This window comes from Lepidothrix coronata, unplaced genomic scaffold (assembly GCF_001604755.1).
Source record: "Lepidothrix coronata isolate B3197 unplaced genomic scaffold, Lepidothrix_coronata-1.0 Scaffold47, whole genome shotgun sequence".
Lineage (NCBI taxonomy): Eukaryota > Metazoa > Chordata > Aves > Passeriformes > Pipridae > Lepidothrix > Lepidothrix coronata.
The window spans coordinates 106,578-134,156 of NW_016690227.1; the positions used below are offsets into that span (position 1 = coordinate 106,578).

A 27,579-nucleotide genomic window follows, 5' to 3' on the forward strand; every position below is an offset into this window, starting at 1 on the left:
GATGTTGACTAAACTTTGCCAGTGTTGCCATCTACTGAGCAATGGTATTCTTGATTTGGCAGAGTATCAGGGAACCAGGGGCAGGACAGGTCTGTGGAGCTGGAGGTAATGTACAGTGGCAGGCGGGTCTGTTTAAAAAAGGCTGTTTGCCCTTAGTGTGAACCTAGCCTCCTTAAGAAGTTAAGGACATTCCTAAGGATTCTTTGGAGACATTTTTTTTAATTAGAAACAGGGAGGTCCTATCCTTTTACTAGTTTCTACTTACGTAGAGAAAAATCTGGCCAAATGTTTAAAAAACCTTTGGTGCTTTGCCCATGTAGTTTAAGCTGGATATGCCAGCTGTTTACTTTCATGAATTAATGGGTATCCTTAAGCTTTCACCATTTGTTTAACATCATCAGCATTAGAGGACAAAGGGATGTAGGTATTGAGAAACAAAATGGTCCTTCAATTTCTCTATTACATTAGAGCTATTGTTATATGTCATGTGGCAAAATCTCAGATCACTTGAAAAAGTGTCCTGAAGAGACAATCTATTTATTGAAATTAATTTCAGTGACAGAGATGAGATGACCTTGTTACAAACCAGGACTGTCTACTCTCAGATTCATACATTAGCTCTCTACTATTGCCCTGATCCAGCAGATCGTAACTTTAAACCACACAAAGGCTGCAGCATGTTTATTTATGGTCATTAAGCTAAACACACACTTCAAATAGTTCAATTTACTTGTTAAAGACAACTTCCCACTCTCATTCCAGGTGGTACATTGCACAGAACTTATTTAAAAACACATGAAATCAAGTACAGCTCTGCAGTTACAGATGCCTGCTAGCTGAGGAGGGAGAGAATACACCAACAGTTGTGAGTGCTCTTCCTCCTACCACTTTTATATTGCACTTTTATATTTAAAAGGAGTCTGTACTGGCCCATGATGGTGTCACTGACGAGACTCCTTGGGTATGATCCACATGTACTCCAAATCACTTGGGAAAACACTGGGAAGGTGGAAAGGCATATTTAACTGAATAGCTGCTCAGGGCATGTAAAGTACTGTAGGAGGAAGAGGTATAAAAAAGAAATTTTTGGTAGTCTTTCAAATTTCCAAGTCAAACCTTTTTCAAAAGGTTTCAGTTTTCAAAAGTCAAACCTTTGACTTCTCATCCATCCTTGTTTGGCTTTGTTTACTGGCAAAAAATAATGGTCTTCTCTGTCAAAAGAAGATTTCAAGAGAAATCAACAGCATAAACTGGAACTTCTCCTTCAGGAGGCTGCAATAACTTCTGCTTCTTTTCCTTCCAAAGAACTTGTAAGCTCTTCCAGGAACACAGTCAGCAGTTGTACTGGTGAAGACTGTTTCTGCCTCCTCCTTTGCCACCTTCACCACGGTGGGTCCTCACCACTCGTACCCGTTTGCCTAGTTACATTTATGCTTTTCCCATAAAGAATTTACCATGGGTACTCGGGGAAGCATCCAGCTGTCACTTTCTGAGAACTGGTGCATGAATTGTAGATAGCTCCAGCTAGCAATGAATGTATCATGTCACCTGTCAGTGAAATTCATGGCAAGAAATACATGGACTCTTCAGGTCATTTCCAATGGGCAGGGACCTTTACATTTATTACTGCCAGTACAGAAAGAAGAGCAGAAATGGCCTTGAGATAAAGCTGTTATTTATACCCCAAGTCCTGCAGAAGATGTCTAAGCAGCTGTGCTCCAGCTTTTGGAAACCTTATGGATGTAATGGTGGAAAGAATACCAAAATAGTCTGTTTTAGCCTTAGTCTTGATTTGGGTCCAAGTTTCTCCTCTATGTATTTATATATATGTATATTTTAATATAAATAATATTTTAATATATATAATATAGAAAACCATTTTTAAATATAAAATAAAATGCATATAAAATTTAAAAATACATTAGGAATAACTGAGTGCCTGTAGAGTAACTGTTCAGAAGGCCAGGATGAGGGTAATTTTTTTTTTGCTTGGTGATGGAGGACAGGGGAGCGGCAACTCAACACAGATACACTTATTGGCACACCCCTGCAAAGGCTGGGCACCACTATTGCTCGCTGAGAGCAGCAAAACTGCTCTTGCAATGCTTAACATTCAAACTGAGGACACTTCCAGTAAGACTCCATTTTGCACGACGCAGAGGATAAGGGAGCTGAATCACAGCACTATTCACTGTGGCAACTTACCAGCTGTGCTGTAGGGCTACTCACTTGGAATACATGAATCCTTTGTTCCATCTCTTTGTTTTTCCAAGTGCTCTGACTGCCCTTGTGAGGGAGTGGTACTTGACGATACAATTTTATCTCAGAAATGGGGTCAAAGTAAGTGCAATCAGAGAAGGCTTTCCTATTCAGGTGCAGTGACGTAAAGCATACCAGGGAGCAGGGAAGGAAAGGCAAATCCAGGTACTCGCCTGTAAAGTCTTTGACCCTACAAGGTGGGCAGGGGAAGCACATGTATTGACCAAACTGGGATCTGTTGTGCAGCAGTGTGAACATCAAATGCAGAGCAGAAGAAGTGTACTGTGACATATTCCAGAGGAAAGTCCCTGTCAGAAATACCATCAAATAAAAAAGCATAATAAAAAATTAAATAATTAATTTATTTAAATAATAAACCCCTCATCCAGTGTAAGGCATTTCTTGTGCTTGTATCGTTTCCATGCATTTTCAGAACTAAATGATGCTGGTGTTAATGAAGAAATGGTTTAAATTTCTCATAAGGATGATCTGTTTTCGTTCCCGACACACATGCTAATCCATATCAGCATGGATTTTGTGCTGAATTTGAAGTCTTAGTTTTGTTGAGGAAGTTCAGAAGGGGAATATTTAGTAAAAATTTGCGGATCTCAATAATGCAACTGGCAAGTGGAGAACTCCACTAAATCACCTAGGCAACAAGATTTGGTTCAGTTACATTTCACTGATTTTGCCAAGAGGACCTGCAACATACTTGGCATATCTCTGTTAGTGAACCACAAATAATTTAAAACACAGGAGGTCGCTGAATAAGAAAATACAAGAATATTTGACAGCAAAAGATAACAAATGCTGTGTGTGGTGGCAAACACTAAGTATAAAATGCAAAGTTTTCAGAGTGTGAGGAGTTATCTCTGAATTCCCATTTGGTGAAACACAACTGCAGTGAATACTTATTGCCACCTTATTTAGCAGCATGAACAAAAGGAACTGTTATAAATAAACAACACTATGACAGTCTTGCTGCTGTTAGCTTGACATTCTCATCTGCAGTCAGTCAAACTGAAAGACAAAGTAATCAGGGAAAAGACTAAGCCAAACATCCAAATTACGGAGTTTCTATTTTTGTTTTAACTACCCTCATCACTGATTTGTCCATGACTTCTGTGAGGAAGCTACTGGTGAAATTTGACAGGTGTCAGCATGGCATTTGCATGCTTCCAGATTGAAATGAAGGCTTTAAACGTAAATTTACATGACTCGCTTAATGTTTTCTTAGCATGTCAGCAAAACTTTGAAGTGATATGAAAGGGGTAAAATTTACAAAGAAGAGCGACATACATTTAAGAGGATGCAATTAAGTAATATGCAATACACACATACATACACACAACAGAGGCAGGCTGTCTGTAAAACTTCAGGTAATGTCCTTCTGGTGGCTCTCACTGCAGTACCTCACCTCTATCCTCTGATGTAAGGATGAAACTACTTCTCCAGTCCAACTGTTCTGATAATAGCATGTGACTCACTTCCAACCTACTTGTCCTCAGACCTAGTTTGACAGCCACTTTATTCTTCGGAGCCAGCAAAGCAAAACTTTAAATGTGTTGCTAACTTACACAAAAACCCACAGTGTGTATTTAGTAACCCATCTGCTCTGCAAACAAGAACTCAGGTCAGAGGTGTACTGAACCCTTTGATTTAATCCAAGCAATATGCATCTTTGTAAAGTATTTGCAAGGTCAGTATTTGATGAAAACAAGACAGGATGCACATTGCCTAGGTAAGCTCAGAGGCTTGTTGCCCCCATCCTCCCAAAGCTGGCATTTTGCAGGGCAGCACATGCTCTCAGTGCCTGTGCACAGTCCTCTCCGTCTCTCTCATTCACTTAGATCACGGCTAAATCTTCCCCTCAGGAATGCATTGGGAAGGCTAGAGGAGATACATATCCAGAAGTCTTACTTCAGCATCATTACTGATCATCTTCTGACATGTAATGTCTGTAGCAGGCATAGGTTGGTGCTTGTCAGAGAGGGAAAACATAACTGGAAAATTATATTGTACCAGCAGGTTGGCCCGCTTAATTCTACTATATAGATCACAGTACAGTTTGAGAGGAACCTTCTCCACCAGAAGTTACCTACTGCATGGAAGAGACAAACTTTTCACACTGACTCCGTGCAAATGCTTCCCCATGTAGTTTCAGCTAAGCTTTGGGATGCCTATGCATGCGTCACATCTGCCCACGTAACACTACCAAGTAAATCCTCAGTACATCCGCCAAGCTCCACACCCAGGCATTCAGCTGGAACACAGTTATCCTCTAAAAACTTCAACAAGAAGTGTGTTTGTAATAGACCACCTTACTGGAGTCATGTAAGCAACCATGCTGGTCATAGTCCCAGTGTAAAATGAAGACACTGTGGCTCCATGTGGGTGTCTGAAAATCTTGGGAAAAAAAATGAATTAAAATGTGGTGAAGAAAACTGTGAGATTTAAATCCCAAAGCTATTCAGTTCTGTGATATTTTTCTCTGTACAGTCAGCCTATCAAGAATAGATTTCTCTCTATTGCAAGTTCCTGTGGAATGGAAAGTGCACGCACATCAGAGCACTGGCCATCACAGCTGTCACTGGCTGACAGTTGTGATTCTGAATGTCTTTCTAAATGAGTTTTCTAAAAGTATATATATATTACATTGTCATATCACATGTATTTGTTATACTAGAAAGGCTTTTCCCAACTCTGCTATTTAGGCAAAAAGTTTAGTTTTAGGATCTTAGGTACTGCTTTGGACAAGGATAATGAAGTAAGTCTTTTTAAAAATATAATACAGTGTCATAGCACAAATAAACAGACCACGCCTATGATTTTTCTCTAGGCTCAGGACTGAAGTTTAGGCTGGAATGAAGGAGACACGCTGTGTTTGGGAAAGAAAACAATGCAAGTTCAAAAGGTCTTTTTGACTGATGAGTGAGTTTCTGACTGTTGAACTTTTAGGACCAATTTCTAATGACACAAAAATATACTCCTGTATAAATCATCAGTTCTGTTCTTTGTGGAAATCTTCCAGCATTTAGCTATTTAGAGAGAGTTTTCTTCCTTTATCATTCTTTGTTCAATGTCTGTATTCAGTCAAGTAGCTTTTTCAGGCTCAAAGAAGGTACTCCAAAAGGATATATTCTAAAGAAGCCTGAAAGTAAGTTCCCAATACAGCTTCACACCTCCCCAGATGCTAGTTTCAAATTAATCATCTGTTCTGGGGACAGCAGATGGAAAATAACGTTCTGATAAAATGGGTCTAATGAGAGCTGGAGGAACTGTACTGACTGCTAATTTTACAAGAAGTCCTAAAGAGATTTTTGATTGGATAAATGGGGAATATTGACGTTTACTGTCTGCAAAAAAAATCCTCCCACTTCTCTGATACTGAGGAACTCTGACCAAGCAGATGACTGTCCAATCTGTTTTAATTTTGGCCTCCTCGAATTTAGGATTTGGGAATGACACTTGGCTTTATTTCTCAGTCACAGAAGCGAGGTGATGGCCTGATTTGAGTTCCGCACCACAGCTCCAAATCCTAGCATCTTTCTTCTGAGCTGCCAGAAAGAGGACAGAAAAAGGAGGAAGTACTTCTCACTTTCTGTGATACAAGCCAAAAGGACATTATAGGATCTCTTTTATGGTATCTCCCTCAAGAGAAAGGCACCTGAAGCAGCTCTGCAATCAGTTCCTACAGTAGGTCCTACCTAAACTGCTTTTTCTGGTGCTGTGCTGTTCTCCTCTGACCCCTCATTTTATACCCTTCCATCATCAGCCTTTTTTTGTCCTGTGTTTTACCTGTCCAGTTATACCTTCTTTAGCCCATACTTCTCTCTCTCTCTCTCTCTCAGGTCTTCCTCTCTTCCTTCCTCTCACACACCTTTCCCAATTTTCTCCTTCACTTACTTTAGGCTTGTCTGTTGCAAAGAAAGTAGAACCTGTCTAGCATACAGTTACGATAAAAACCATGAACTAATTTTCCCTAAAATAGATCAACCCTCTTTATAGATCTCTTAAGTAACCACATTCCTAGCCTAGCCATCTCCCTCCCTCCCTTCTCAGAAGCACAATGCTTCTGCACTCCCTGCTGTCCCCTTTTTCCTGCACCCCCCCAGCACAGGCTGCTCCTGCCATAAGCCATCGTCTTTTCAATAGGAGCAGTATTATTTTTGGTGCAGCAGGAACTTCATCCTGCCCTAGTTCATGCAGTGTACTTTGCCTTCTTTCTTCCTTGCATGATTTGTCGCCGCAGCTTATCATCACACGCGTTCTGCTCCCCTTCTGCTACTGCTTCAAAGCACTCCAGATTTTTTGATTTGCCTCTCCTACTGCTCCAAGACGCTGAGTGATGCAGAGAACCTCCTACAGCCAGAAAGTAACTGTGATTTTTAGCGATGATGTTTGCTCTAACTATTTAAAGCACACTTAAGAAGACACATAATAAGTAGGTTTGAGGGAAGTGGTAGCAATCCACCCACTACGTTCCTTTTAGCTAACCCTTTAATTAAATATTAAAGATATGGTTCTCAGGAAGATTTAAAATAACCCACTGACAGAAAAAAGAGACAGGTTAAAAAACAGCAGAAAAAGAAATAATTCCCCCTAAAGACTTACCACACCTTCATGCTGGTTTTAACATAATTTCACTGTGCTGATGAGAGAAGAGCTCTTCCAAAAGGAAATAACAAACCTTATGCTTTCCAGTGCTAGATCACTCTCTTTGTTCTCCAGGGAGTCACACTAGGAATTGCAAATTATTTGATGCTTAACTAAACATACTAGTTTCCTTTTTCATAAGGGATAGAAAAAAAAAAGTTTATAAAAATTGAGTAAGTAAATTACTTGAAATGCTATTCCTCACTCAAAAGACACACTCTGGTGCTGGATGTACAGAACTGATATGCTGTTTGAGGGGAACGGTATACATATATATATAGATTATAGCATTGTCGCCCTGTATAAAAGGGTGAGATAAATGACAGCAAGATCTGGGTAGATTTGTGGTACAAAGCATTTCCCTTTATAACTGAGTGAAGGCACACCAGGTGGGCACCACAAATGATCAGAGGAGAATGAGAAGAGACTACTGATGGGAGATTAGAAGTGCAAGAAATCAGGTATGTCCACAAACCTGAGTGGCTCTGACTTGCATATTCGTTTTCGTGAAGGCTTTGATTATTTTTCTCTGTATCTAGCTGACAAAGCATTGGTAGGTTAACTGAGCAGTGGTTTTGTACTAGTACTGCACGAATATCTGCTCTGCTGCTTCTTCGCTTGTTTTTGAACTCCATTGTCCTTTGTGACTCTTTTGTTCTTCTATGCTGTGTGTAGTTTTAAATCAAATTCCAGACCCCCAAACTCCCTAGAGTATAGTCCCCACTGTTGCTGTAATACAAACAGAAACTGGTAAACCATTTCGATTTGTTCTTGTGTTTGCTATACAATGGTGTTTCCAAACACACACTGCTCTTCTCCTCCAAATCAGTCTTACAATCGATACTGCCCTACTTTCAATTAAAGTATCACAACAGATATATCTACATGGTGCTTAGAATCTCACAAAAGAAAACCTGTAACTTTAAAATACAAGAGCTGACCAAAATGATTGAATTCCTGAGGCAACAGAAACGATACTGGTGATTTTATTCAGCACGTGTCCAATACGATTTTCCATTCGGAATCCACATTTTTTAATACTTTTCTATACCATTCTTAACATTACCTTCAGCTTTTATGGAGTCCCTTAGAAAGTTGGTTTTTTTTCAATTTGTTTACCAGAAAACTTAAATTTTAATGATTAAATAATAGGACATTTATATACATCAGTGGGTTTTCTCAGATACTGGGCTCTAAGTACATACAATGTCTATTGAGTGAAAATAAAAAAGAAAAATTCCAGTCATGCAAATCATCTTACAAACCATGTTCCATTTGACTTGAAAATTTTTACTGTTACTGGCATATCATTTCAAAATTAAACAGATAAAATTTTAAGGTTGCTTTGTCCATTTCCATTTGTTTGTTTTGCTGTTTTGAAGAACTGACAGGCCACATGCTACTGCAGAAGGTACTGGCAGGGTAATAATTGTTCTGCTACCACCAACCAACCCCTTCGAGCCCTGGTGCGGATGTGTTTTAAAAAACCACCTAACCTTCAGCTAACTGCACTGGTTTATTTCTGAACAGCACATCACAATATCAGCACAGAGAGCACATTGTAACCGGTTGGGTGATTCCACTTAATAATTTTTCAACACTAGGACCTTTCAGCATTTTAATTCTGGTTTCATTTTATGAATTAAAGGTCATATATAGAGCACAAATGAGGTCTAAATTTAGTCACAGCAGACCACAGTTCCACATAAAGACAAATCTTCAAGTTATGTTGACCTGCTAGGAGACAAAGATAAACAGCACAGCAAACATGTACCTGCAATGCACTGCTTCCCTATTAAATATTAACTGTTTCATTTACATTTAAATGAACTGAGCAGTAATGGATAGACTTTCCAGTACTGCCGTTTGGTGCTGCTGTCATGGAAAGAAGCTGAAGACAATGTGGGCTGTATGGGGGCAAATGACGCAATTTCAGCATCCGCTCAAGTGACTTCAATGATGACCATTCTCCAGTCTTGAAACATAATCCTACACAGCAATTTTTTTTTCTCTCCCTCTGTAAACACATCTGTTCATAAATAACTTAGATGTCTCCTTGACATTCATGGTATGTAACTGAAGCTGAAGTAGAAAAGGATGGGCGGTGTACAGCACTGAGGAGATGTCACAGTACTTTTTTTCAGCATTTTTGTCAAGTGCAGGTTGCTAACATCAGCCATCAGAGACGGGCGGGGTGACCCACCCATATTTTTCATGGGTCTTCACCAAACTCTTAAATGTTGCTTCAGCTTCCTTTCGACTGAATGACTTTTTTGATTTGCCAGCTTTTCTGCAGATACGGCCCTGCGCCAAACAAAAAAGAAAACCTTCATTAAAGACGTGAACACGCATCTGGAAACCACAGCTCAACTTTTCAATGCATCAGGCCAAGAGGCATTCACTTACGGGTACCAGAAAGCAGAGTTCCCAAACGCGAGCAGACAAATGCATTATTAGAGATGATTAAAAAGTATATTCAGTGAAGGGGAAAATTAAAAAAAAAAAAGAAGAAAAAAAGACAGCTGCCGGACTACTTCTTCCCGGCGAGCCCCTGTGCTGGCATGCTGCCCTGCATGCAGCAACCGGCGGCGGCTGCTGTGGCCGTGCCACGGGGCTCGCCTCCCTCTCTGCTGCACTGGGACCTCTGCCATTAAGTATTTGGCACGAGGACCCCCATGCCCACCCTGCGTGGCCAGGGGGAACTTCCGTGCAGGCAGGGACTGCGAGGCACACACCGCTACTCCACAGAACTGGTGCCTTGACATAGCTGCGTCTCAGGGCTGCCCGTATTCACCCCTCGCTGCCAACGCACAGTTGTCACTAAAAATTACATCCATCCTACGAAACACACTCCATTCTTCTTCCTCCACTCTGACCCGTGAGAAATGAACAGCAGAAGTGCCTTAAACCAACTTGCTTCCAACTTACATCAAAAATTCTGATTTGTTTGTTACCCCTTCATGACAAGTTCGATAATAAATGAAAATATATCCATTTACATACACTGCATCTTTATTACTCTGCAATCAGATATTACTTCTACATGCACAGTAGTATAAAATTTCAAATCCTTGTTTGGCAATAGAGACTTTTACTGAGTTATTAACAGCTTACCTTATTTTTCATATTGGTCTATGTCAATTACCAACTGAGGTACAAGAAAGAATTATAGTTGCAGATTAATACCACTCTACAAAAGTAAATATCTTAAAATAAATAAAATTAAATAAATACCTTGAAAATATTTATGCCTATTGGATTTATCACAGAATAGAAGTTTATTAAACTCACTGGTCTAATAATTTTAGTAATTGTTTGACAGACTGCACTGAAAGCCTTTTTAATAATGAATGGTATTTGATGAGCAGATATCACATGGCAGTGTTATAATTATTAAGAACCAAGTTAGCATGTTCTCATTTTTTTCCATTCTATAGCTCAAAATAATGCATTAGGGGGGCATCTTTTGCCTCTCTGATTTTACTGTCAAATTGGAATTTAAACCAAAAATTCTTCATTTGCAATTGCATGCAACAAATACTGAGAAAATAATCAGGTATATGGAGGGAAAAAAAGGGGGAAAAAGGGAAAAAAAAAAAACAAAATCTATCTTTGGAGCATCAAAGTTATTTTTACAGACTAAAACGAGTAAGATAAGTCTGCATTGTGGACAAACTCTTTCTTTCTAGAAAGCTGTCACAATATTACAGAGGCTCTTTTGTGTTCAGTGCCGCTTCTATTATAGCAAAACTATGGATACGTGAGAGAAAAAAGGCTGTTTCCTGCTCCTGTTTTAACAAATCATTTTTCAGTGCAGTTTGAGTTCTCCTTTAGAGCCTACCTTAACCAAAGATTAGGAACAGCCTCTAATTCCCACCTCAATTGATTCACAGTCAACTTATACCCACCCAGTTTTCTCAAAAATAGCTATTTTACCTGTCGATGCTTTTTCTCACCTTTCTCTCTATTTCCCATTTACAAACTAGAAATGTATTTTCTCTTTGATAGACTAAACAGCGAGACACTTTCTCCATCCCATACTCATTTGGCAATTAATATGTCCCAAATAAGGATGATCTGAATGGTTCTCAATTTAACCCCAACCATAAAGTTTCTTAGAAAATGCTCATTTTTAGTTGTGACAAATGGAATAATTAAATAAGACTGAGTAACGTATTTTTTAAATCTTACTGAATAATTATCATACATAATTATATAATGTATAATTATCAATCATAATTATCCTGCAGAAGTATTTTTGTTGTTACAAAACACATTTTGTATTCTCTTCCCAATCTGAGGTTTTGTTGGAAGCACACTTAGAAAAACATAGGAAAAGATAAAGTGCAACAGAAGACTAAATCAGCACAGGAAATGCTGTCCTCAAAATCTCAACAAAGAAATACTTTTGAAAGTAAATATAAACTTACTCTACTAAATTTCTGGATCAGATCCATTTCCCATCTCCTATGTTTTACACATTATTAATCATTTAAAGTTCTGATGCCTTTCTGAATTATGTGCATAGCACCTAGGACAGTATGATCTACATATTCCCCAGATTTAACAAAGTATTAATATTAAGCTGTACCTAGAAAAGGGATCTTTGCATTGTGAACAGCTATTGCTCATGTTTGGTGTCAGCTACGTACAGCTTTCAAAGCAGGACAGTAAGAATTCTCTGGCGTTGCAATAATGTGGGGAATATCATCATATTATCTAAAATGTTACTGGAGCCACGGCAGATGAAATGAGCGTTGTTTCATGAGTTTATTCTGATACTTTTTTGTTGTTAATGCAACGGATCATTAAACCCGCTTCCATTCTGGTACCATATGCAGGTTGTATGTAAACTGCACCATCAAAGACCAGCTAATTCTACCCTGCTGTAATCCATGTATTTCTATGTTTATACAGAAACTATGGGTGGCATGGTCAGCACTGTCTCTTATTAACCAATATCCTACCAGCTGTTTATAATTTGGATAAAATTTAACCTCCTGGACTGAAAGTTTCCCTATTTGGTGCCTCAAGTAAACCTGGGGTAAAAAGAAAGAAGTGTGGAATTTCAGCTGACAGAATTCAGATGCTGTTGAGTCTATACTTGGGTGGCATCTACTCTCTTACTGAATTTTAGCTTTTCGCCATTCCTACAAAACTCTTTAAGTAAAAAAATGTCATTTTGGATGCAATTATAAAAGAAAGTGTCAAACCTTTTAACAAGCACCGTTACCAGCTCTGACTACAGTTTATTTTCAGACTGCTACTTAAATATGCAGTCATTTTAACTCAGGTCAGGAGCCTGCGAGCTGCTGCATTCTGCAAACACAATAACAATGGTAAATACAGTATGTAAATATAGTGTTGGCCACAGCTCTGTTGCACAAAACTGCATTTTGATCAATGCCCAAACCTCATGCGTCACTACTGTCGGGGTAAGGAATACAGATAATTTTCACGGCCAATGTTTTGATGTGTCCAGCACCATATCAAGGAAAGATAGCAAAATGATATCGGAACAAGATCAAAACATTCCACAAGAGATTAAAAACAACAGAGAAAACCTAAGAAAGCCTTTCATAAAGATATCAGTGTCGACTTCAGCTCTGAGAAGTCGCACCAGGAGCTTATTTAAATACTTGCAATACTTCAGGCACTCACAGAGTGCCTTTCATAAAGGAATAACTGAAAACCTAATTAAAGAGTTGGAGAGAACATTTCAGATTTTGCCATCTGCTGTGACTTCGTGTACTTTTCAAGATATAATTTTAACAAGCTAGAAACATATGAAAGGTGAAAGCAATGCCACAGCATCCAACTGGTTTATGCAGCCGTGCTGAAATGCAGGGGGACGTGTGCTGCGCTCAGCCTCCTCCCTCGCTCATGCTCTTGCTGCGCCCAGTCTGTGCGGCACGGTGAGCAATCGCATGCCACTCATCCAGGCTTTGCCCAAACTAATGAGCTTGAACAAACAGCTGATAAGGATCTAGTCTATAACCCTGATAATAGCGGGCAGAAAGACCTCTTGGAACACAGTCTGCTGTGGGCAGCCTTCTCAGGATCCTGATCATACCAAGAGACCAACCGCTCCCTCCTGCCATGTTCAGCAAAAGACCCAATGTGAATCTCACATATGATTTGTCCCTCTGTCCTGGTTTCAGTTGCAATACAGTTCATCTTCTTTCTAGCAGAAGTAGTGGTTTGGATTTAGTATGAGAATAACGTTGATAACATACTGATGTTTAGTTGATGTTTTAGTTGATGCTGAGTCAAGGGCTTTTCAGTGCCTTGTGCCCAACCAATGAGCAGGTGCACAAGAAGCTGGGAGGGAGCATGGTCAAGTAGGGGATGGGGTAAGCAAGTGGCTGTGAGGCACTTCGTTGCCTGCTGCGGTTAAAGCACAACACATCTACATATATGGACCACTGTGGGCAAATCTGGGAGCTTTTCTACTTCTAAGTGATGCTGCAGTAGTCTCTACATTTTTGCACAATCATGAACGCATCTGCCCTTCAGAACACTCTGTGGCACTGAAGCACATCCACAAAAATATTCAACTCAACATCCACTAGCTCTTTAAAGTCTATCAGTACCATTATCAGCAACATGCCATGTTGATTCTTCCCCAGCACCGCCAGGTCACAAGGCAGAGTTAAGTCCTGTACAGAGATACCAAATACGAAACCTGAAACTCTCCAGCCCTGTAATCCCACTACGACCATGTATCTGCCCATGTCTGGCCTGTGTGTCATGAAAAACAGTCCTGACATTTCTACCGGTCTTTCCAGAGTATAGACGGCCTCAGGAGGATTTCTTTGGCAGTAACGAAGGGATTTTGCTCTCTTGTCAAATCAACGATAGTAGCTGCCAGACCAAAACCCAACAATTTTAGCACAGCACACAGCACCAGGTGTGCTTCCATGCGTGTCCTGTTGGCACTACCCGGAAGGACAGGAACTATATAATGGAAGTCAGCCTTTCACAGGATAATACAATCAGCAAAGTGCTGGCTGGAAGGAGCCTATGGTGGTCTCTAAGTCCACTTTAGACACTTGGAGCTGAACTGCCAACACAGGTCAGCTGTGGCAGTGCACAGTCAGGTCCTGAACCCTTTCAGGTTGTGTTCAATCCTCTCCTGATGCCACTTCCTGTTATACCAGGTCCCAAATTTTCAGAGATTTATTGTACACAGCTATCAGCCCTTACAGGACTGATGTTATCACGGAAACCACATAAGCCCCTGTGCTACATGTCTCTCAGATGTCACAGCAACCCTTTAGGTAGATCCAGACCTTTTTTCTTGGACCAGTTAACAAAAAGCTGCATACATTTCAAGCGCACAGCTAAGAGACTCAGAAGCAGACAAGCCTTCACGTTACTAGCACAGCTCTTAACGCAAACTCCTCAGCCCTGTGTACCTTTCATTAATCCTGGCAATGCAAATAACCCAAGGCTGGTCTCCCAAGGGCAAATCATACCTGCCTTCTGAACATGGGGCTAAACTTGGCCCATCATGTAAGCCAGCTTAAGGATGCATGGATACAGTCTCCATTTTCTGCCTCCATCTCTTAGCAGATCTCTACAGTAGCCTCTACTGACCTACCTCTAGGTAGAAGTCAAGAGACAGAAAACAAGCAAAGGTTGAGAGAAGTACACAAAAGACTGCAGGAAGTCACTGCACCACACACAGCATCTGTGGTGATCCCCCCAAGGACAGGAAAGAGATCCACAAGGACGTGCCCATTTTCCAAGTCTGTTGTCCCAGGCTTCTCCATGGATGATGTAAAAACTGTGGATTTCTATGTACTGAAGCATGCTATGAATTTTGGGTACGTAACATGTTCCGTAATGTGCCAGTGACTAATGACTTTGGGCCCCAACTGTTCAAAGCCACGTACTATGCAAACATACTCAAATCTTTTCTGATAAGTAACAGAGGAACCCAGTGCTTAAGCAGTCTTATCCTAGAATATTTAAACAAGTTTACAGAGAAAAATATTTCCACTGGCTTGAGAGAAGCATTCAAAAGTAGAGCGATGCTAAAGTGAGCTACTGTCATGCTCTCAGTGCAATGATTGCAATGTGTCACAACATCACTGTTAGAGTGCAATATACACAGTCTCTCCCCCCAATTACATGGTTTATAATTTTTTTCCTTCACGTACTGATGTGGCACAGTTAATCATGTCTCAAAAACTGCACACAATTTATATTGCACTATATATAATTATTAGCTATAGCTAAAACAAAGCAGTATAGAAACTGATACAGACAAATACTGTTACTGTCACAGCATAAGCGAATTAAAAATGGGATGTTTTACTTCAAATGTGTAATTTCTGAAGCAGTATTTCCATGCCTTTTTTGTTCTCCTTTTTAAGAATAATCCATACAAAGAAGTGAAAACTTAGCGAGTTCCGGCTTTAAAGCATCCTATAAATTGCGCCTTCTGGGAGTATAACTGTTCTTTGTCCAGGAAAACGAAATCCAAGTTCCAGCTGAATAATCATTAATGCTCATTTGTCTGTGTGCAGCCTAGTGCCAACAGCTCTTAATCGATACAAATGCTTACAGCCCCAATCTCTGTTTGACAGCTACAGAGCACTGCGCTGCTCTTCTTCACCTTTCCCTAAGTCTCAGCACTGAGCTGGCAGCATGACTTCAGCACAGATAAGGGTTAAGAAACTCCCTTCCGGCATTTTATGGGTGGAACAAACTCTGCGTTGGCAAAAGAACAAGAAAATATGGGTGGCTGTCTACATTCTTAGAAGGTGCCTCAAGCTGAAGGTGCCAGGGCTTACAACATGGTGGGCTTCTGTCAAAAGAGAGAGTCCCTGTCCCCTGCCACCAGATGGGCACCTGCTAATCTAGGTGACAGCAGGATGTTTTCTCTTTGAGTCTTTTGCTGAGCTCCCTGGACTACCTTTCTGTGGAATCATGTACCAGCAGAGTTCCTGAGAGCCAGTCCAGGTGAGAAGTCTGGGAACACGACAGCAACTCTTTACATAAGTCCACAAGTCTTCCACTCATGAACCTGAAGTTACCCAAGCCAAACACAGTCATGGTTATAAACCCAACCAAAGCAAAGCAAATCATCCTTTGTGACAAGCTGTAAAGGCAAAGGCACCACAGTCCAGACAGCAATGTCTATCTCCACATTTCCCAAAGTTTTACAATGCTAAAACAAAAAAAGAACAAAACAGTAGTAAAAAGCAGGCTGCCTCTGGGAACATTTAATCAAGTTAAACTCAGATTTAGTAAGATCAGAGTCACAAGCTGACGTGCTTTTCCCTTGCTATTTATACAAATATGTCAATCTCTTGACTGCAGTATGTTTCATACTGATGCACATGGATATCTACTCAAAGGGCCCCCACTTTTAAGTGCTTTAAGTACATATCCTCAAATGACCTTTGGGAAGAGGGTTATCTGTATTTTACAGGTGGGAAAGAGGAATATAATGAAGTTATATGACTTGCCCATGGCTGCACCTGAAGTCAGTGGCAAAATCTGGAAGCTTAACTCAGATCACCTTTTCTCAGACCAAATGCTCTAACTGTGAAATAACCTCCTCCCCCCAACACTTTTAGAATCCTAGATGTATTTTAATTGAAATAATCTTATCAAATTTACAGAAAATTTTATATTTATAGAAATTCATAGAAAATTTGTAAAACTAGTAACATCAATTTCCTCTGTTTTGCAATGCTTTAGGGTTTTTATATGGACATGTATTATGGAAACAAGTCCTACACTTCTTACTGCAGCTGAGGGTTTGTTACCATTTGTAACTCAAACCTAGAAACTGGAGAAATATGTAGTCATTCCACAGCTCATAAAGCCTGACTGTGACAAGCATCTGAGCTCCAAGCCATTTCATAACGCAGGCTTATGTCTTCCTTCCTCGGGTTTATTTTCATTCATCTTTGAATGCAGGTTTGGGGATGTAACTGACTTGTAAGTCTACCAAGGAGTCACTGCAGAAGTTGCAGGGGTTTTGGAGAGCCTGTGCAGAAGGGGATTAAATCACTGAGGATCAACGATTTTAACAACACACACAAAATTGTGAAGCACATAAAAAAAGACATATTCCAAGGACAGACTCCACAAACGCATGACGCAGGCATGTATTTGCCACACGAGGCTGAGGACAGGCACGCCTCATGTATCCTTCCCCAGTGTGACTTTTAAGTGGAATGGGGCAAATCAGACTGGCACCTTGATCTTGTTTCAGAAGAGGAATCACCTGAACATCTGAAGTGTGGTGCCCACTTACCTGTTCTGTGCAGACTGATAGGGACTGTAAATTAATTTTCATCAAAGCACACCCACACTTCTCCCTAGCTTAGGCTTTTTCAATTCCCTGTGCAGTGCTGGTTTCACCAGCCAGCCAGGTTAGGTAACAGTGCCACATCCTTCCTGTGTAGCTTGTCCTGTGACTTCCAGGATCTACTCAGTTACTGCTGTTTGCAGACTGAGTTAAAGACCAACACCATGGAGTGCTCAGCACCCTCCAGAAATGACCAATGGAATACAACTCAGATCAGCCCCTATGCTTTCAAAAAATACAATGAAACCTGCTATTCCATTTACAAGTACGACAACTGGATCCTGTGCACCTTGAATTTAAGGCACATTTTAAGCCATTTAGTCAGCATAACCACTGCAGTCTCTGAGGTTCTCCCTGTTTAACCATGGAGGAAGTGCACCCAGCAATCCTTCCACCTCCCATCTCCCTTTGCACTGAAAATCAGTGCTACCTTTTTTGACATTTACAGGAGAAAACTGGAAACTGTATGTGAAGGACTGAATATGCCAAGCAAAAGAAGAGCTCTTCACTGACTCTCACTAGCCCAAAGGAGCTTAGATGGGAAAAAGAAACACAGCCAATATTGTGTTACTTAACCAACATCCCACTTTGTGAGAGCAGATGCCCACACGGGGACATGCCTCGGATCATGCCTAGCAATAAGACACTCCCAGGATATGAGAAGCTGAATTACTGTGGAGTTACAAATCTTCAATCTGGAAGTCTCCAGTCACGCATGGAAATCCCTGGGCATTGTGTAGATGCTAGGAAAGCTGCATATTTTCAAGGCTAGCCTGTATAAGGAAGAGTAAATCTTCCTCACAATAGAAAGTGGGTTACTTATGTTACTCCTCCAGGATATCACCCTTCAGGTTCAATATAGTATCTGACAAAACACCCCAATGCTACATGGTTCTCTCTGCCTGAACACTTCCACCGAAGAAAATGAGCACTTCTTTTATAACTCAGGGAAGAAGAACCTTGCTCTTTTGAGCAATTTTCTTACAATCCAAAGCTGCAATTCTTTCAAATTCTTATTTAGGAGATCAGCCAAGTATTGCCAGGAAGAAGTAGTTCTCCCTCCATAAAAGCATGTTTTAAAATAAGTAGGTTTTTTTTTCAATTTAGGGATTTAATTTATTTGACGACTATTTTAACATTAAGGATGATAGTTGAAAGTATTTTAAAATTTTCATTTTTATGCTTCAAAGGAAGAAAATGGAGATTATGTCCCCCCTGCTTTTTAAAAGAATTAAAATAGCTTCTTATTTCAATGAGTTGGAATCTGTGTGTCTTCATTCCTCTCAGTAGAGTTTATTTGCATAATAATAGTGGATGGTCAGAACAGCAATATATCAGAGTACACACAAAGAATATTTTTTCAAGCCTGTTCATCAGGCCCAGCATTTAACATAGCAAATATATATGCTCCCACTTAAATTTCAGCTTGACAACCCTAGGTTTCTCAATTGAAATAAAAGAGACATCTAGAAGGCCAATCATCTGTTTTTCCTCTGTAGCGAAACAATACTCTGTTACCTCTCTGGCCCAGCATTTATACCTTTTAATGGGGAACAAGCCCCTTAGTACAATCTTTGTCTCCTCTGTCATCTTTGCATACGAGTCAATGTGTTTTTCACCTATGGACCTAAAGCAACATTTCTTCCCTTGATGATAACCATCATCATTTGCTCGGGCAACCAATCGAAAGCAAAAACCAAACCAGTTTTACTTTTTAAGGCCCTAATAGGAAACAATGGCTCCAAATAATTCAGAGGCCACTGTGTTCTCTGTACCTTTCTGCAGTTTTTGAGATTAGCTGACTTATTCATGGCTACAGTCCTCAGACCCAGCATCTGGAGTATGAAAACCCATGGATTTGCAATTAATTTCTGCTATACATATTTGAAAGACCTAGAGTCTGCTGACCTCCTGGACACTGTGCAAGTCCCATCTGCTATCTGCTCGCTCACACTTTTGTTTGAAAAGGATGAAGAGGGAGTAATTTAGACTATGATTAACAGCTACCTTCTGTAGCTATTTTTCATAAAATAAGCCCATTTCTCCTGTTTCAATCTTGTAGAAGTCAGCTGGGATATTCGTATCTTTAAAATGAAAAGATAAATCCATTCAATAGTAATAAAAGGCATATACCATTTGAGGCAAATGAACACGATTCCACTGTGGTAGTTCTAATGCTACAATGTGAGGGATCAAAGTAATCGATACCAGCAACTTTTATTTGGATTCAGGAACTTTTCCGATACAGAATTAAAGCTTAACTACAAAATATCTTTTGATTTTTATTTAAATCATTATACAGAAGCCCACAATAGCAAGAATACTCAGAACTAGGGGTTCCTTGTTCCTCTTTTAGTATGGCCTAGCAAAATTTTTATGGTACTTCTATTCCCTGGAAGAATCCTGGCAAAATTTTTAAGCTCCTTCTATTCACTGGAAGAATAAGAGAGTACTTCCCTCAAAATGAAGACCTTTTTCCACGACATAATCTGCAGAGTCACCAGTTACCTGACAGCTGCTTTTGGCTGGCAGTTCTGTCTCCAGCCTCCACAGAGAGAACAAGGGACTCGTAAAAAGAGGACAAGGCACTGGTCAGCACTACTGCAAGCTTAAGTCAAAAGTCCCCAGGGCTTCAGGTCCAGCTCTGTTTGTTGCTCTTGAAAAAAGAAAAAAAATTCCTGATGCATTATTTGGACACTGGCATACATAGCTTTGTCCTCTTTTAAACTTCCACCAAACCAGCATCAAATTGTTCTTCTCCAGTGAGAAACAATATGTCTACTAGAAGACACAAAATCTTCTCCCACTTTTGAACAGTCTGCTCCTTTTCCTTTGGGACCACATCATCCACCATGTTTTCAAAGGAGACACACAGCTCCTCCCTGAAACATGGGCACTGGTCTCAGCCATGTGTGTTGTCACTCAAGGAGAGCCTTGATGAACTTCCTGCTGTTCCAATCCTCTCCCGTGACCCACACTGTTCCCCCTTCCTTCCTTCAATTATCGATATTGTTGTAACAATTACACCATTATGAGGAAGTGGAGACCAATGGGCTAATTTTTAAACCTCTCTCTTAAATTATCAATAAACCATTTTAAAGGGCTAAAAAAGGAATAACACTCAATGGGCCACTTCCATGGCCCGGATGACAGACAGACAAGATATGGAAAGCTCTGCCTAGACAGGCATGTTGAACAGTTGCCCTCAGGACAACAAACAACTGGTATTTAAATTACTTCATTAGCATCACCCCACCTCCTTGGCTGGCACCCTGGCTCCGAAGCAGCAGCTCGAAGAGACTGTATCACTGGTTCAGCAGGGCCAAGCTTTTGCCTGTGATGACAGGAGCCAGCGAGCAGCTGACTGTTCAGGAAGCAAGTACAAAGTCACCCCTTTAAAAGCAAGGCTACAGTTGAGTTAAGGACAACACCAAGTTTTTTAAAATAAGATTCTGGATCCCAGACAGATAAACAGTCTTCGGCCTTTGATGTACTGAGAATTCCCCTCAAGATACTGACTAGAGCTGTGTGAATAATTGATTTTCTCAGCTGAATAGCTGAAGCAACCAACCAAACAAACTCCAACTTGTTTGTTAATTAACATTTTTTTCCTTGAAAACTGGGAAAAAGAAAAGTTAAATTTCAGATGGTTTAATTGTTATATTGAAAGAAAAATAATCTCTCATTTTAAACATTTCTCTTTATGGACAAAAAAAATCTAAAAATGCAATACTAGATTCATGATAGGAAGCAAGGGTGTGCATCCCATAAGGTAGGACATCTCTTAAGCAAGGTCACCTGAGGCATATGGTTCCTTCTTGGTTAAATCTAGAGAAGGAGATGCTCTGCTTTAAATCCAGTCCCTGGGAGACATGCTCAGGTTTGGGAACCTGGACTCATGTTTCCCCACATACGAGGGCAATGCTGAAAAGTATTGAAAAAGTGCTAACTTAATTTCTCTATTGCATGCTTATGTCTCCTTACAGACATAACTTCTGAGTGACATCCCATGAGATGTCAGAACAACTTATCTCAATTTCTCTTTTACTCTGCTCAAAGTTCTGTGAAATCCATTAAAAACATCTGCATTTGTCAAGAATCTTGACTGTCTGAAAATGTATTTTCAATGCTAGTTTTATCTGCTTTTTGATCATTTTGTCAAGAAGCAGAAGGTCATACATGTTCATAGTTACTATTAGCTCTAATAACAGACCAAGAAGCGCTGTTTCTCTCTGAAGAACCAGCAGAGAACTGCAGTGTTACAATTAGTTCAGCAAAATGGGACTGATGAGAAACATTGCATGAAATCAATCACCTTAGTTTTATCACTTGAATCACCAGAAGGAGGAAGGTGTGCTGGTGAGACATTCAGCCCTGCTCACTCACGCTGGTGCCTATGCCAGCGAGGCGCACTTTTGGATGCGTCACAGGCTGGAGTATTCACAGTGATTTCATGCTAAATCATGGTGCTGCGAACCAGTGACATTTCTCTGGAAGGTCCCATTGACCCACCAGCGGTGGCAGTGCCTCATCTCCCACTCAGCCTCAGGCCACTGCCATTTCTGAGGTGGTGGAGAGTGGACCTCACCCTTCCAGCCTTGCTGATTAACAGCAAGCATCTTGAATATTTTATGCTATTCCAGAGTGCAGGCTGCTTACAGAAATTACAGAATTTGGCTGGTGACAGCCATTGCTATTTGTTCAGGACAGCTCCTTGCAGGCACCAGGACTGCCCACGGCATGGCAGGAGTCACCCAAACCTGGCCCTGCAGTGCTGGGGAATGCACACCCTGGCCCCTGACGCTCCATCAGCTCCATTCTCATTTTCAAAAACGAAATGGTCAAAAGTAGATCACCTGTAAAATGAAACAAGGATAGGGGAGCGCCAGTCGTATTTTGAGCCCTATTATGCAATGGAGTGGGGATTACATAACGAGGGGAGTGCAATTACAGAAACGTGGCTCCCGTGACACGGAGGCCGGCTACGGTGACAGGCCAGCAACCCATCACAGGCGACACCTCTCTAACCCAGAAAATAAATTTATTGACAGTATTGCCTAATAACCTTTGCAATTGGAATGAACAATCTGAAAGGCTGAAACATGCATGTTATATCTATTTAACTACTAATTTACTTTGAGCAATTTATTTCTGACTTTTTTTTATCCCACACACATTTTCTTTTCATTATAATTGACTTTGTAAACTTCTGGCAGAATGTTATTGGAACCCTTGCTTTTTAAGTGTGTTCATTAATGATGCACACATAAACATCTTCTGTTATCAAAAACTGCTACTACTTTCGGAAAATCTCTTAAATGGTTTAGGGAAGAAAATTGTCAGATTATATAGCTGAGAATTTATTACTAATAAAACAATTCAGTGCTTATCTTCACTGAGCCATTTTATGATCCCAGTGAATCTTAATTTAACCCCTTTAGCATTCAACACTGCAGAAAGGGGTGAATTGTTCAAAAAACTCAGAGAATTTAGCACTGTCCTTCTAAATTAGTGTTAAAAATAACAAGAACTATGGCCTCTCTAAAAAGAGATGGGTTAACAGTAAGATGCAGTAAGAGTAGCTACAGAACTTCAACATACACCAAGCTCAGTGTTAATTAAAATTCTTTTTTTTTTTTTTTTTTCCGGTAGATGTTTTTATATCCCAAGGTGACCTAGGAAACTTGACCTTTTCAAATGAAGTGCAGAGAAAAATACTATCTGATTAAAAAAAGGAGCAGTAGGCCCAAATCAAATAGGAAAAAAGGAGGAAAAGCCACTTACAAAAGAGTCTGTTGAAAAATCAAAATTAATTTTCAGTCTTAAGAAAAACCAAGCCTTTAATTCTGCTCATGCAAACAGTTCCATAGAAAGAAACAGCAGTAATCTCACTTTTAAGCAAATGAAACATGCGTTATTATTTACTCTTTTTCCACCTACTTGCAAAGATACAAATTTAGTAAGTTACTTAGTATCATTTACTGAGAGACACGGAGCCATGCATGTCCCCTGAATTCAAGGGCACTCACAAACAGGAAAACCATTCTGTCACAGATATGTGTACATTGCCCAGTACAATAATCATAAAGAAGGACTGCCTACGAGCTTCACCAGCAATGTTTACCCATTTATTAAAAACGGCTTATGGAATACTTCTCTTCTAAAGATATTCTGCAGGAGAGAAAGAAAAAAAAACACATAAAACGCATCGATTCAGCTCAGACGAGATCTGCCGGGGGGACCCGATCACCTCCTTTGAAGAGGAGAGATGGCAGGAATCGTCAAGCTGCTGCAGCTGCAGTACATACCCGAAATTACTTGTTCCTTTCAGGCCGGACGATTTGAAACCGGCACAACTTTTTCCAGCAGCTCAGGCAGAGATTCCTGGTGTGACCCCGCGACACAGCTCAGCCCGGTGTGCCAAGCCCCAAAGCCGGGTCGCCCTTTCTTTCCCTAGGGATGCTATGCGGGACAGCACAGACAAAGACCTGGGGGCAGCAGCTCCAGCTCCGCCAGCGGCAGCACTGCACGCAAGAGACCAGCGAGTATGGCCGACTAGTTAGTGAAGGGCAGGAGACGGGAAGCTCCAATCCCAAACCCCACTGGAGCCCGGAGAGCCCCTTTTGCTTTGGGGCGAAGGAGGTGCTCCCGTCGAGGGCATGATATCCTGGTGTGCCACAGGCGGCAGAGCAAAGCAGAGGAACAAAAGCCGGGCGAGAGGACACGATGGATGCATGTGCTCCTCGCCCCTCCAAGCTGCCCCGCACCTCTGCTGCACCTGCCCGAGAAGGGACCCCGGAGCCGAACACGTGTATCCCTGCCTCACCGGTGACACCAGGTCCTCAGGGAGACCTGTCACCCGGGCCTGGCCAAGGTCAGCCGCGGGCTGGCCGCCTTTGGGGTTCCCACCCGAACACCCGCACGGACCCGCTTCCCGAGCGAGGGATGCATATGCTCCTCCCCGAGCAGGGAGCCCTACCTGCCCCTTGACCAGGCTGGCGGCGAACTGTCTCATGACGGCCTCCACGGTGTAGGCGCTGGACCAGCCGCGGGGGGTGAGCAGCTCCATGCAGATGGCCCCGCCGTCCAGGACGTAGCCGTTCTCTAGGCGGGGGCTGAGCACCCTCATGAAGGGCGGCGAGAAGGGGAAGTTGTCGGGGAAGGTGAGGTTGAGCAGGATGTACTCCGTGTTGGTCTCCTTCATGTCCTGCCACAGCACCGAGTCCTTGTCCACCTGGTGCAGCTTCACGTTCCAGTCGAAGAGGCTCTCGTCCACCAGCTCCACCGAGATGAAGCGGTCGCTGAGCCGCGCGATGTCCTGCAGCTCCTTCATCAGCCGCCGGGTCCGCACCTGCGTGCAGTGCTGCTGCCGGCCCGCGGGCACCAGCGCCGCCGGCCCCGACCCGCACCCGGGGCCGGAGCCGGGGCCGGGCCGCTGTGCCGCCTCCTTGCCGGCGCTGGGCTCCCTGACCACCTCCCGCGCCTTCTCCCGGCCGACTCCCGAGCGCGCCGGCTGCGGGGGCTGCTTGGCCGGCTCTGGCGCCTTCTTGTTCTTGTGGCCCCCGGGGCTGCCCTCGCTGCTGCTGCTGCTGCAGCCGCCCCCGGGGGGGCCCTGCGGCTGCGGCTTGTTGCTGCTGTTTTTCTGGTTGCCCCTGCCGCGGAGCGAGGAGCCCTGCTGGCTGCTGCTGCTGCGGTGGTGGTGGTGGTGCTTGGGGTCCTCCGTGTCCCGGCTGTGCAGCCGGATCAGCCCGATTTTCCGCAGCAGAGTGGCCATGTTGTGCGCGGCTCTGCGCTCCCTCCCGCCTCTGTGCACCGGTGGGGCTCTAGTGTGGTTATGATCAGTTTAAAGCCCGGCTCGGCGGGTTTGCTGCTGGCGGGCGGCGAAACCCCTCTCCGCCGGTCCGGGTGGCGGAGAGGCGGCGGTGCCGCCGCGGTGCCGGAGGATGTGCGGCCGCCCCTCAAACGCCTCCCCTGGCTAGGGCTGCGGCGGGCAGCATTGCCGCAGCGGGGCTGCTCCCGCGGACATCACGGCCGCGCCGCCGTGGCCATGATCTCGTGAAAAGGAAGGAGGATCGGGGGAGGGGGGAGAGAAAAAAAAAAAAGGTAGGAAGAAAAAAAAAAAATCCCCCAGCCGCCCGCACGGGAGAGCCCGCTCCCTCCCCCCGCACAGCGGCGGCGAAGCCGCCTGCGCTGCAGATGGCTTCCCCGGCACCTTCGGATCGCGCCCGGCCGAGCCAATCCCCGGCGGCTCCCGGCGGGCCGGGCCCCGCGCCGCGCCGGGCACCTCCCCCCGGGGCGGGCGGCGGGGGGATTGGGAGCCCGCCCGCGCAGCCCCTGCTGTGCCCGCGCTGGCCCGCAGCGCGCCCGGCCCTTTGTTCGGGGAGCGGGGCCGCTCGCCCGGGCAGCGCCGCCGCAGCCTCTCCGCGCCGCCTGCGCGCCTGGCGGCACCGCCGCTGCGGGGCTCGGCGGGGCGGCGGCCGGCGGGCAGCTCGGGCAGCGTCCCGCTCCGCCCCGCGCTGCGGCAGCGGCCCCGCCGGCCGGGCGGGCCGGGGGCGGCGACGGCGGGGAGGGGCGCCGGGAGAGACCGGCGGGTGCGTGGGCAGGTGTTGCACACGTATGTATCGTATGTGTGTTTGTGTGTGTGTGCGTGGCGTCCCTCGCAAGCCCGGGAAATGATACCTTGGCAGCTCAGTGCACGTGTGTGCACAGGGACAGAGCCCGCACGTAATGCAGAGACATAACAGCTCTCTATGGTCATGTGGCATTTAAGTGCATCAGCGTATGTGTATTCACACCTACACACCTAAACAGATCTAATCACATATGTAAAGCATCTGCCTATAAAAATGGGAACTTATCTATAAAAGGGAATTTACAGAAAAGATGGGGCAAGACTGTTTGAGAGAGTGTAGTGACAGGACAAGGGGGTATATGTTCAAATAGAAAGAGAGTAGGCTTAGATTAGGTATTAGGAAAAAACCCTTTACTATAGAGGTGTTGAGACACTGGAACAGGTTACCCAGGGAAGTTGTGGATGCTCCATCCCTCGAAGCGTTCAAGACTGGGTTGGCTCTGAGCAACCTGTTCTAGTTGAAGATGTCCCTGCCCATACCAAGGGGCTTGGAACTAGATGATCTTCAAGATTCCCTTCCAACCCAAACCATCCTATAATTCAATGATGATTCCATGAAAAATCTATATATAAACACAGTTGGAAAATAGTTGTAAGTATATAACATGCATATATATGTGTGTGGGTGCACATTTTGGTATTTGTTGTGTTGGGAATGATGTGACAATCTGGGTTTCTTCAGCACAGCAGGTATATATATCCCATCCCTCTCACACCTGCTCACCTCCAGGCCAGGTAGGTCTGTCTTTGTGGGACTCTGTGCAGCACAGGAAGGAACAGCTGATTCCCAAAATCTCTGTCCCCACCACCTTTTTTACCGTCAGAGACTTGAAGAGAAAAAAAACAGTACAATAAATGCTTTGAACTGGGGAATAGTGAAGGCAGGGCCCAAAATGGGATTACGTCTGTTGCGTGGAGAATGTAAAGCAATAGGCAATGTGTGCATATAGCAGCATTATATTCTATAACACCTTTCCTATTGGGGGATCTGGAGGTGGAGGCCCCATTGCTCCCACAAGACTCCATAGAGCAAAGTCAGAAGACACTGGCAGAGTTGACCCACGTACTTCATTACCCTGCTTTGAAAGAGCTGTGACCTGACAGTAAAGGCCCTGTGAGGCTCAGGTGCCACAACGCTGTCCTTGTTTCCTCTTGCTCTCCATGCTCTTGACCTTCCTGGTCCAACTGCCTGTCAGTGAGATAACTGGGGTTGCTTTGATCCTTCCCCGAGTGCAGATACCTGGGTCTGTTGCAGGAAGTGTTTGCTAAATTCCCTATCCTGAGAAGATCTGCATGTGAAATACTGTTGACAGAGTGTTTTGCGGGAGGTCAGATGTCCTGGGGAATCTGAAGTGGGTGTGGGCTGAAGTGTCAGGGAGTGTTCTGTCCATCCCACGTTCACCTCCTACCTCCTACTTTTGCCTGAGCAGTTGAGGAACCTGAAGTTTACAGGATATTGGAAAGTGTGTCCAAGCCTTCCCCTAGCAGCCTTCTGGGGTGCCAGACACACTGAACTATTCCCCTGAACTACTGATGGCACATCCATGGAGCTGGGAAATTTCTGGAGTGGAGACAAACTGCACCCAGACATTTCATGGTGTGTAACACTTCCAGGAGACAAGTGATCTGTTCTTCACTGGGCAAATGACTCCAGCAAGACTTGCAGGGAAAGAGGCTGAGGCACACAAGGAAATTTCTCATT

The 27,579-nt window shown here is 43.1% G+C and overlaps 1 protein-coding gene across 1 annotated transcript; it reads right to left on the bottom strand.

Moving 5' to 3' along the window:
* Positions 1–7,884: 7,884 nt before the first annotated feature.
* UBE2QL1 (ubiquitin conjugating enzyme E2 Q family like 1) lies at positions 7,885–25,489 on the bottom strand. The gene is made up of 2 exons (XM_017814915.1): positions 24,225–25,489; positions 7,885–9,219 (listed from the first exon to the last, which is right to left on the bottom strand). The coding sequence occupies exons 1-2, from the start codon at positions 25,017–25,019 to the stop codon at positions 9,088–9,090; spliced, it is 927 nt and encodes a 308-aa protein (XP_017670404.1). The 5' UTR covers positions 25,020–25,489; the 3' UTR covers positions 7,885–9,087.
* Between the last annotated feature and the right edge of the window lie 2,090 nt (positions 25,490–27,579).

Excerpts from the sequence above, each read along its gene's own strand:
- UBE2QL1 (XM_017814915.1), bottom strand. The coding sequence starts at position 25,019 with ATGGCCACTCTGCTGCGGAAAATCGGGCTGATCCGGCTGCACAGCCGG. Across the intron at positions 9,220-24,224 it reads CCAGCCTGGTCAAGGGGCAG|GGCCGTATCTGCAGAAAAGC; the intron begins GTAGGGCTCCCT and ends TGTTTGGCGCAG.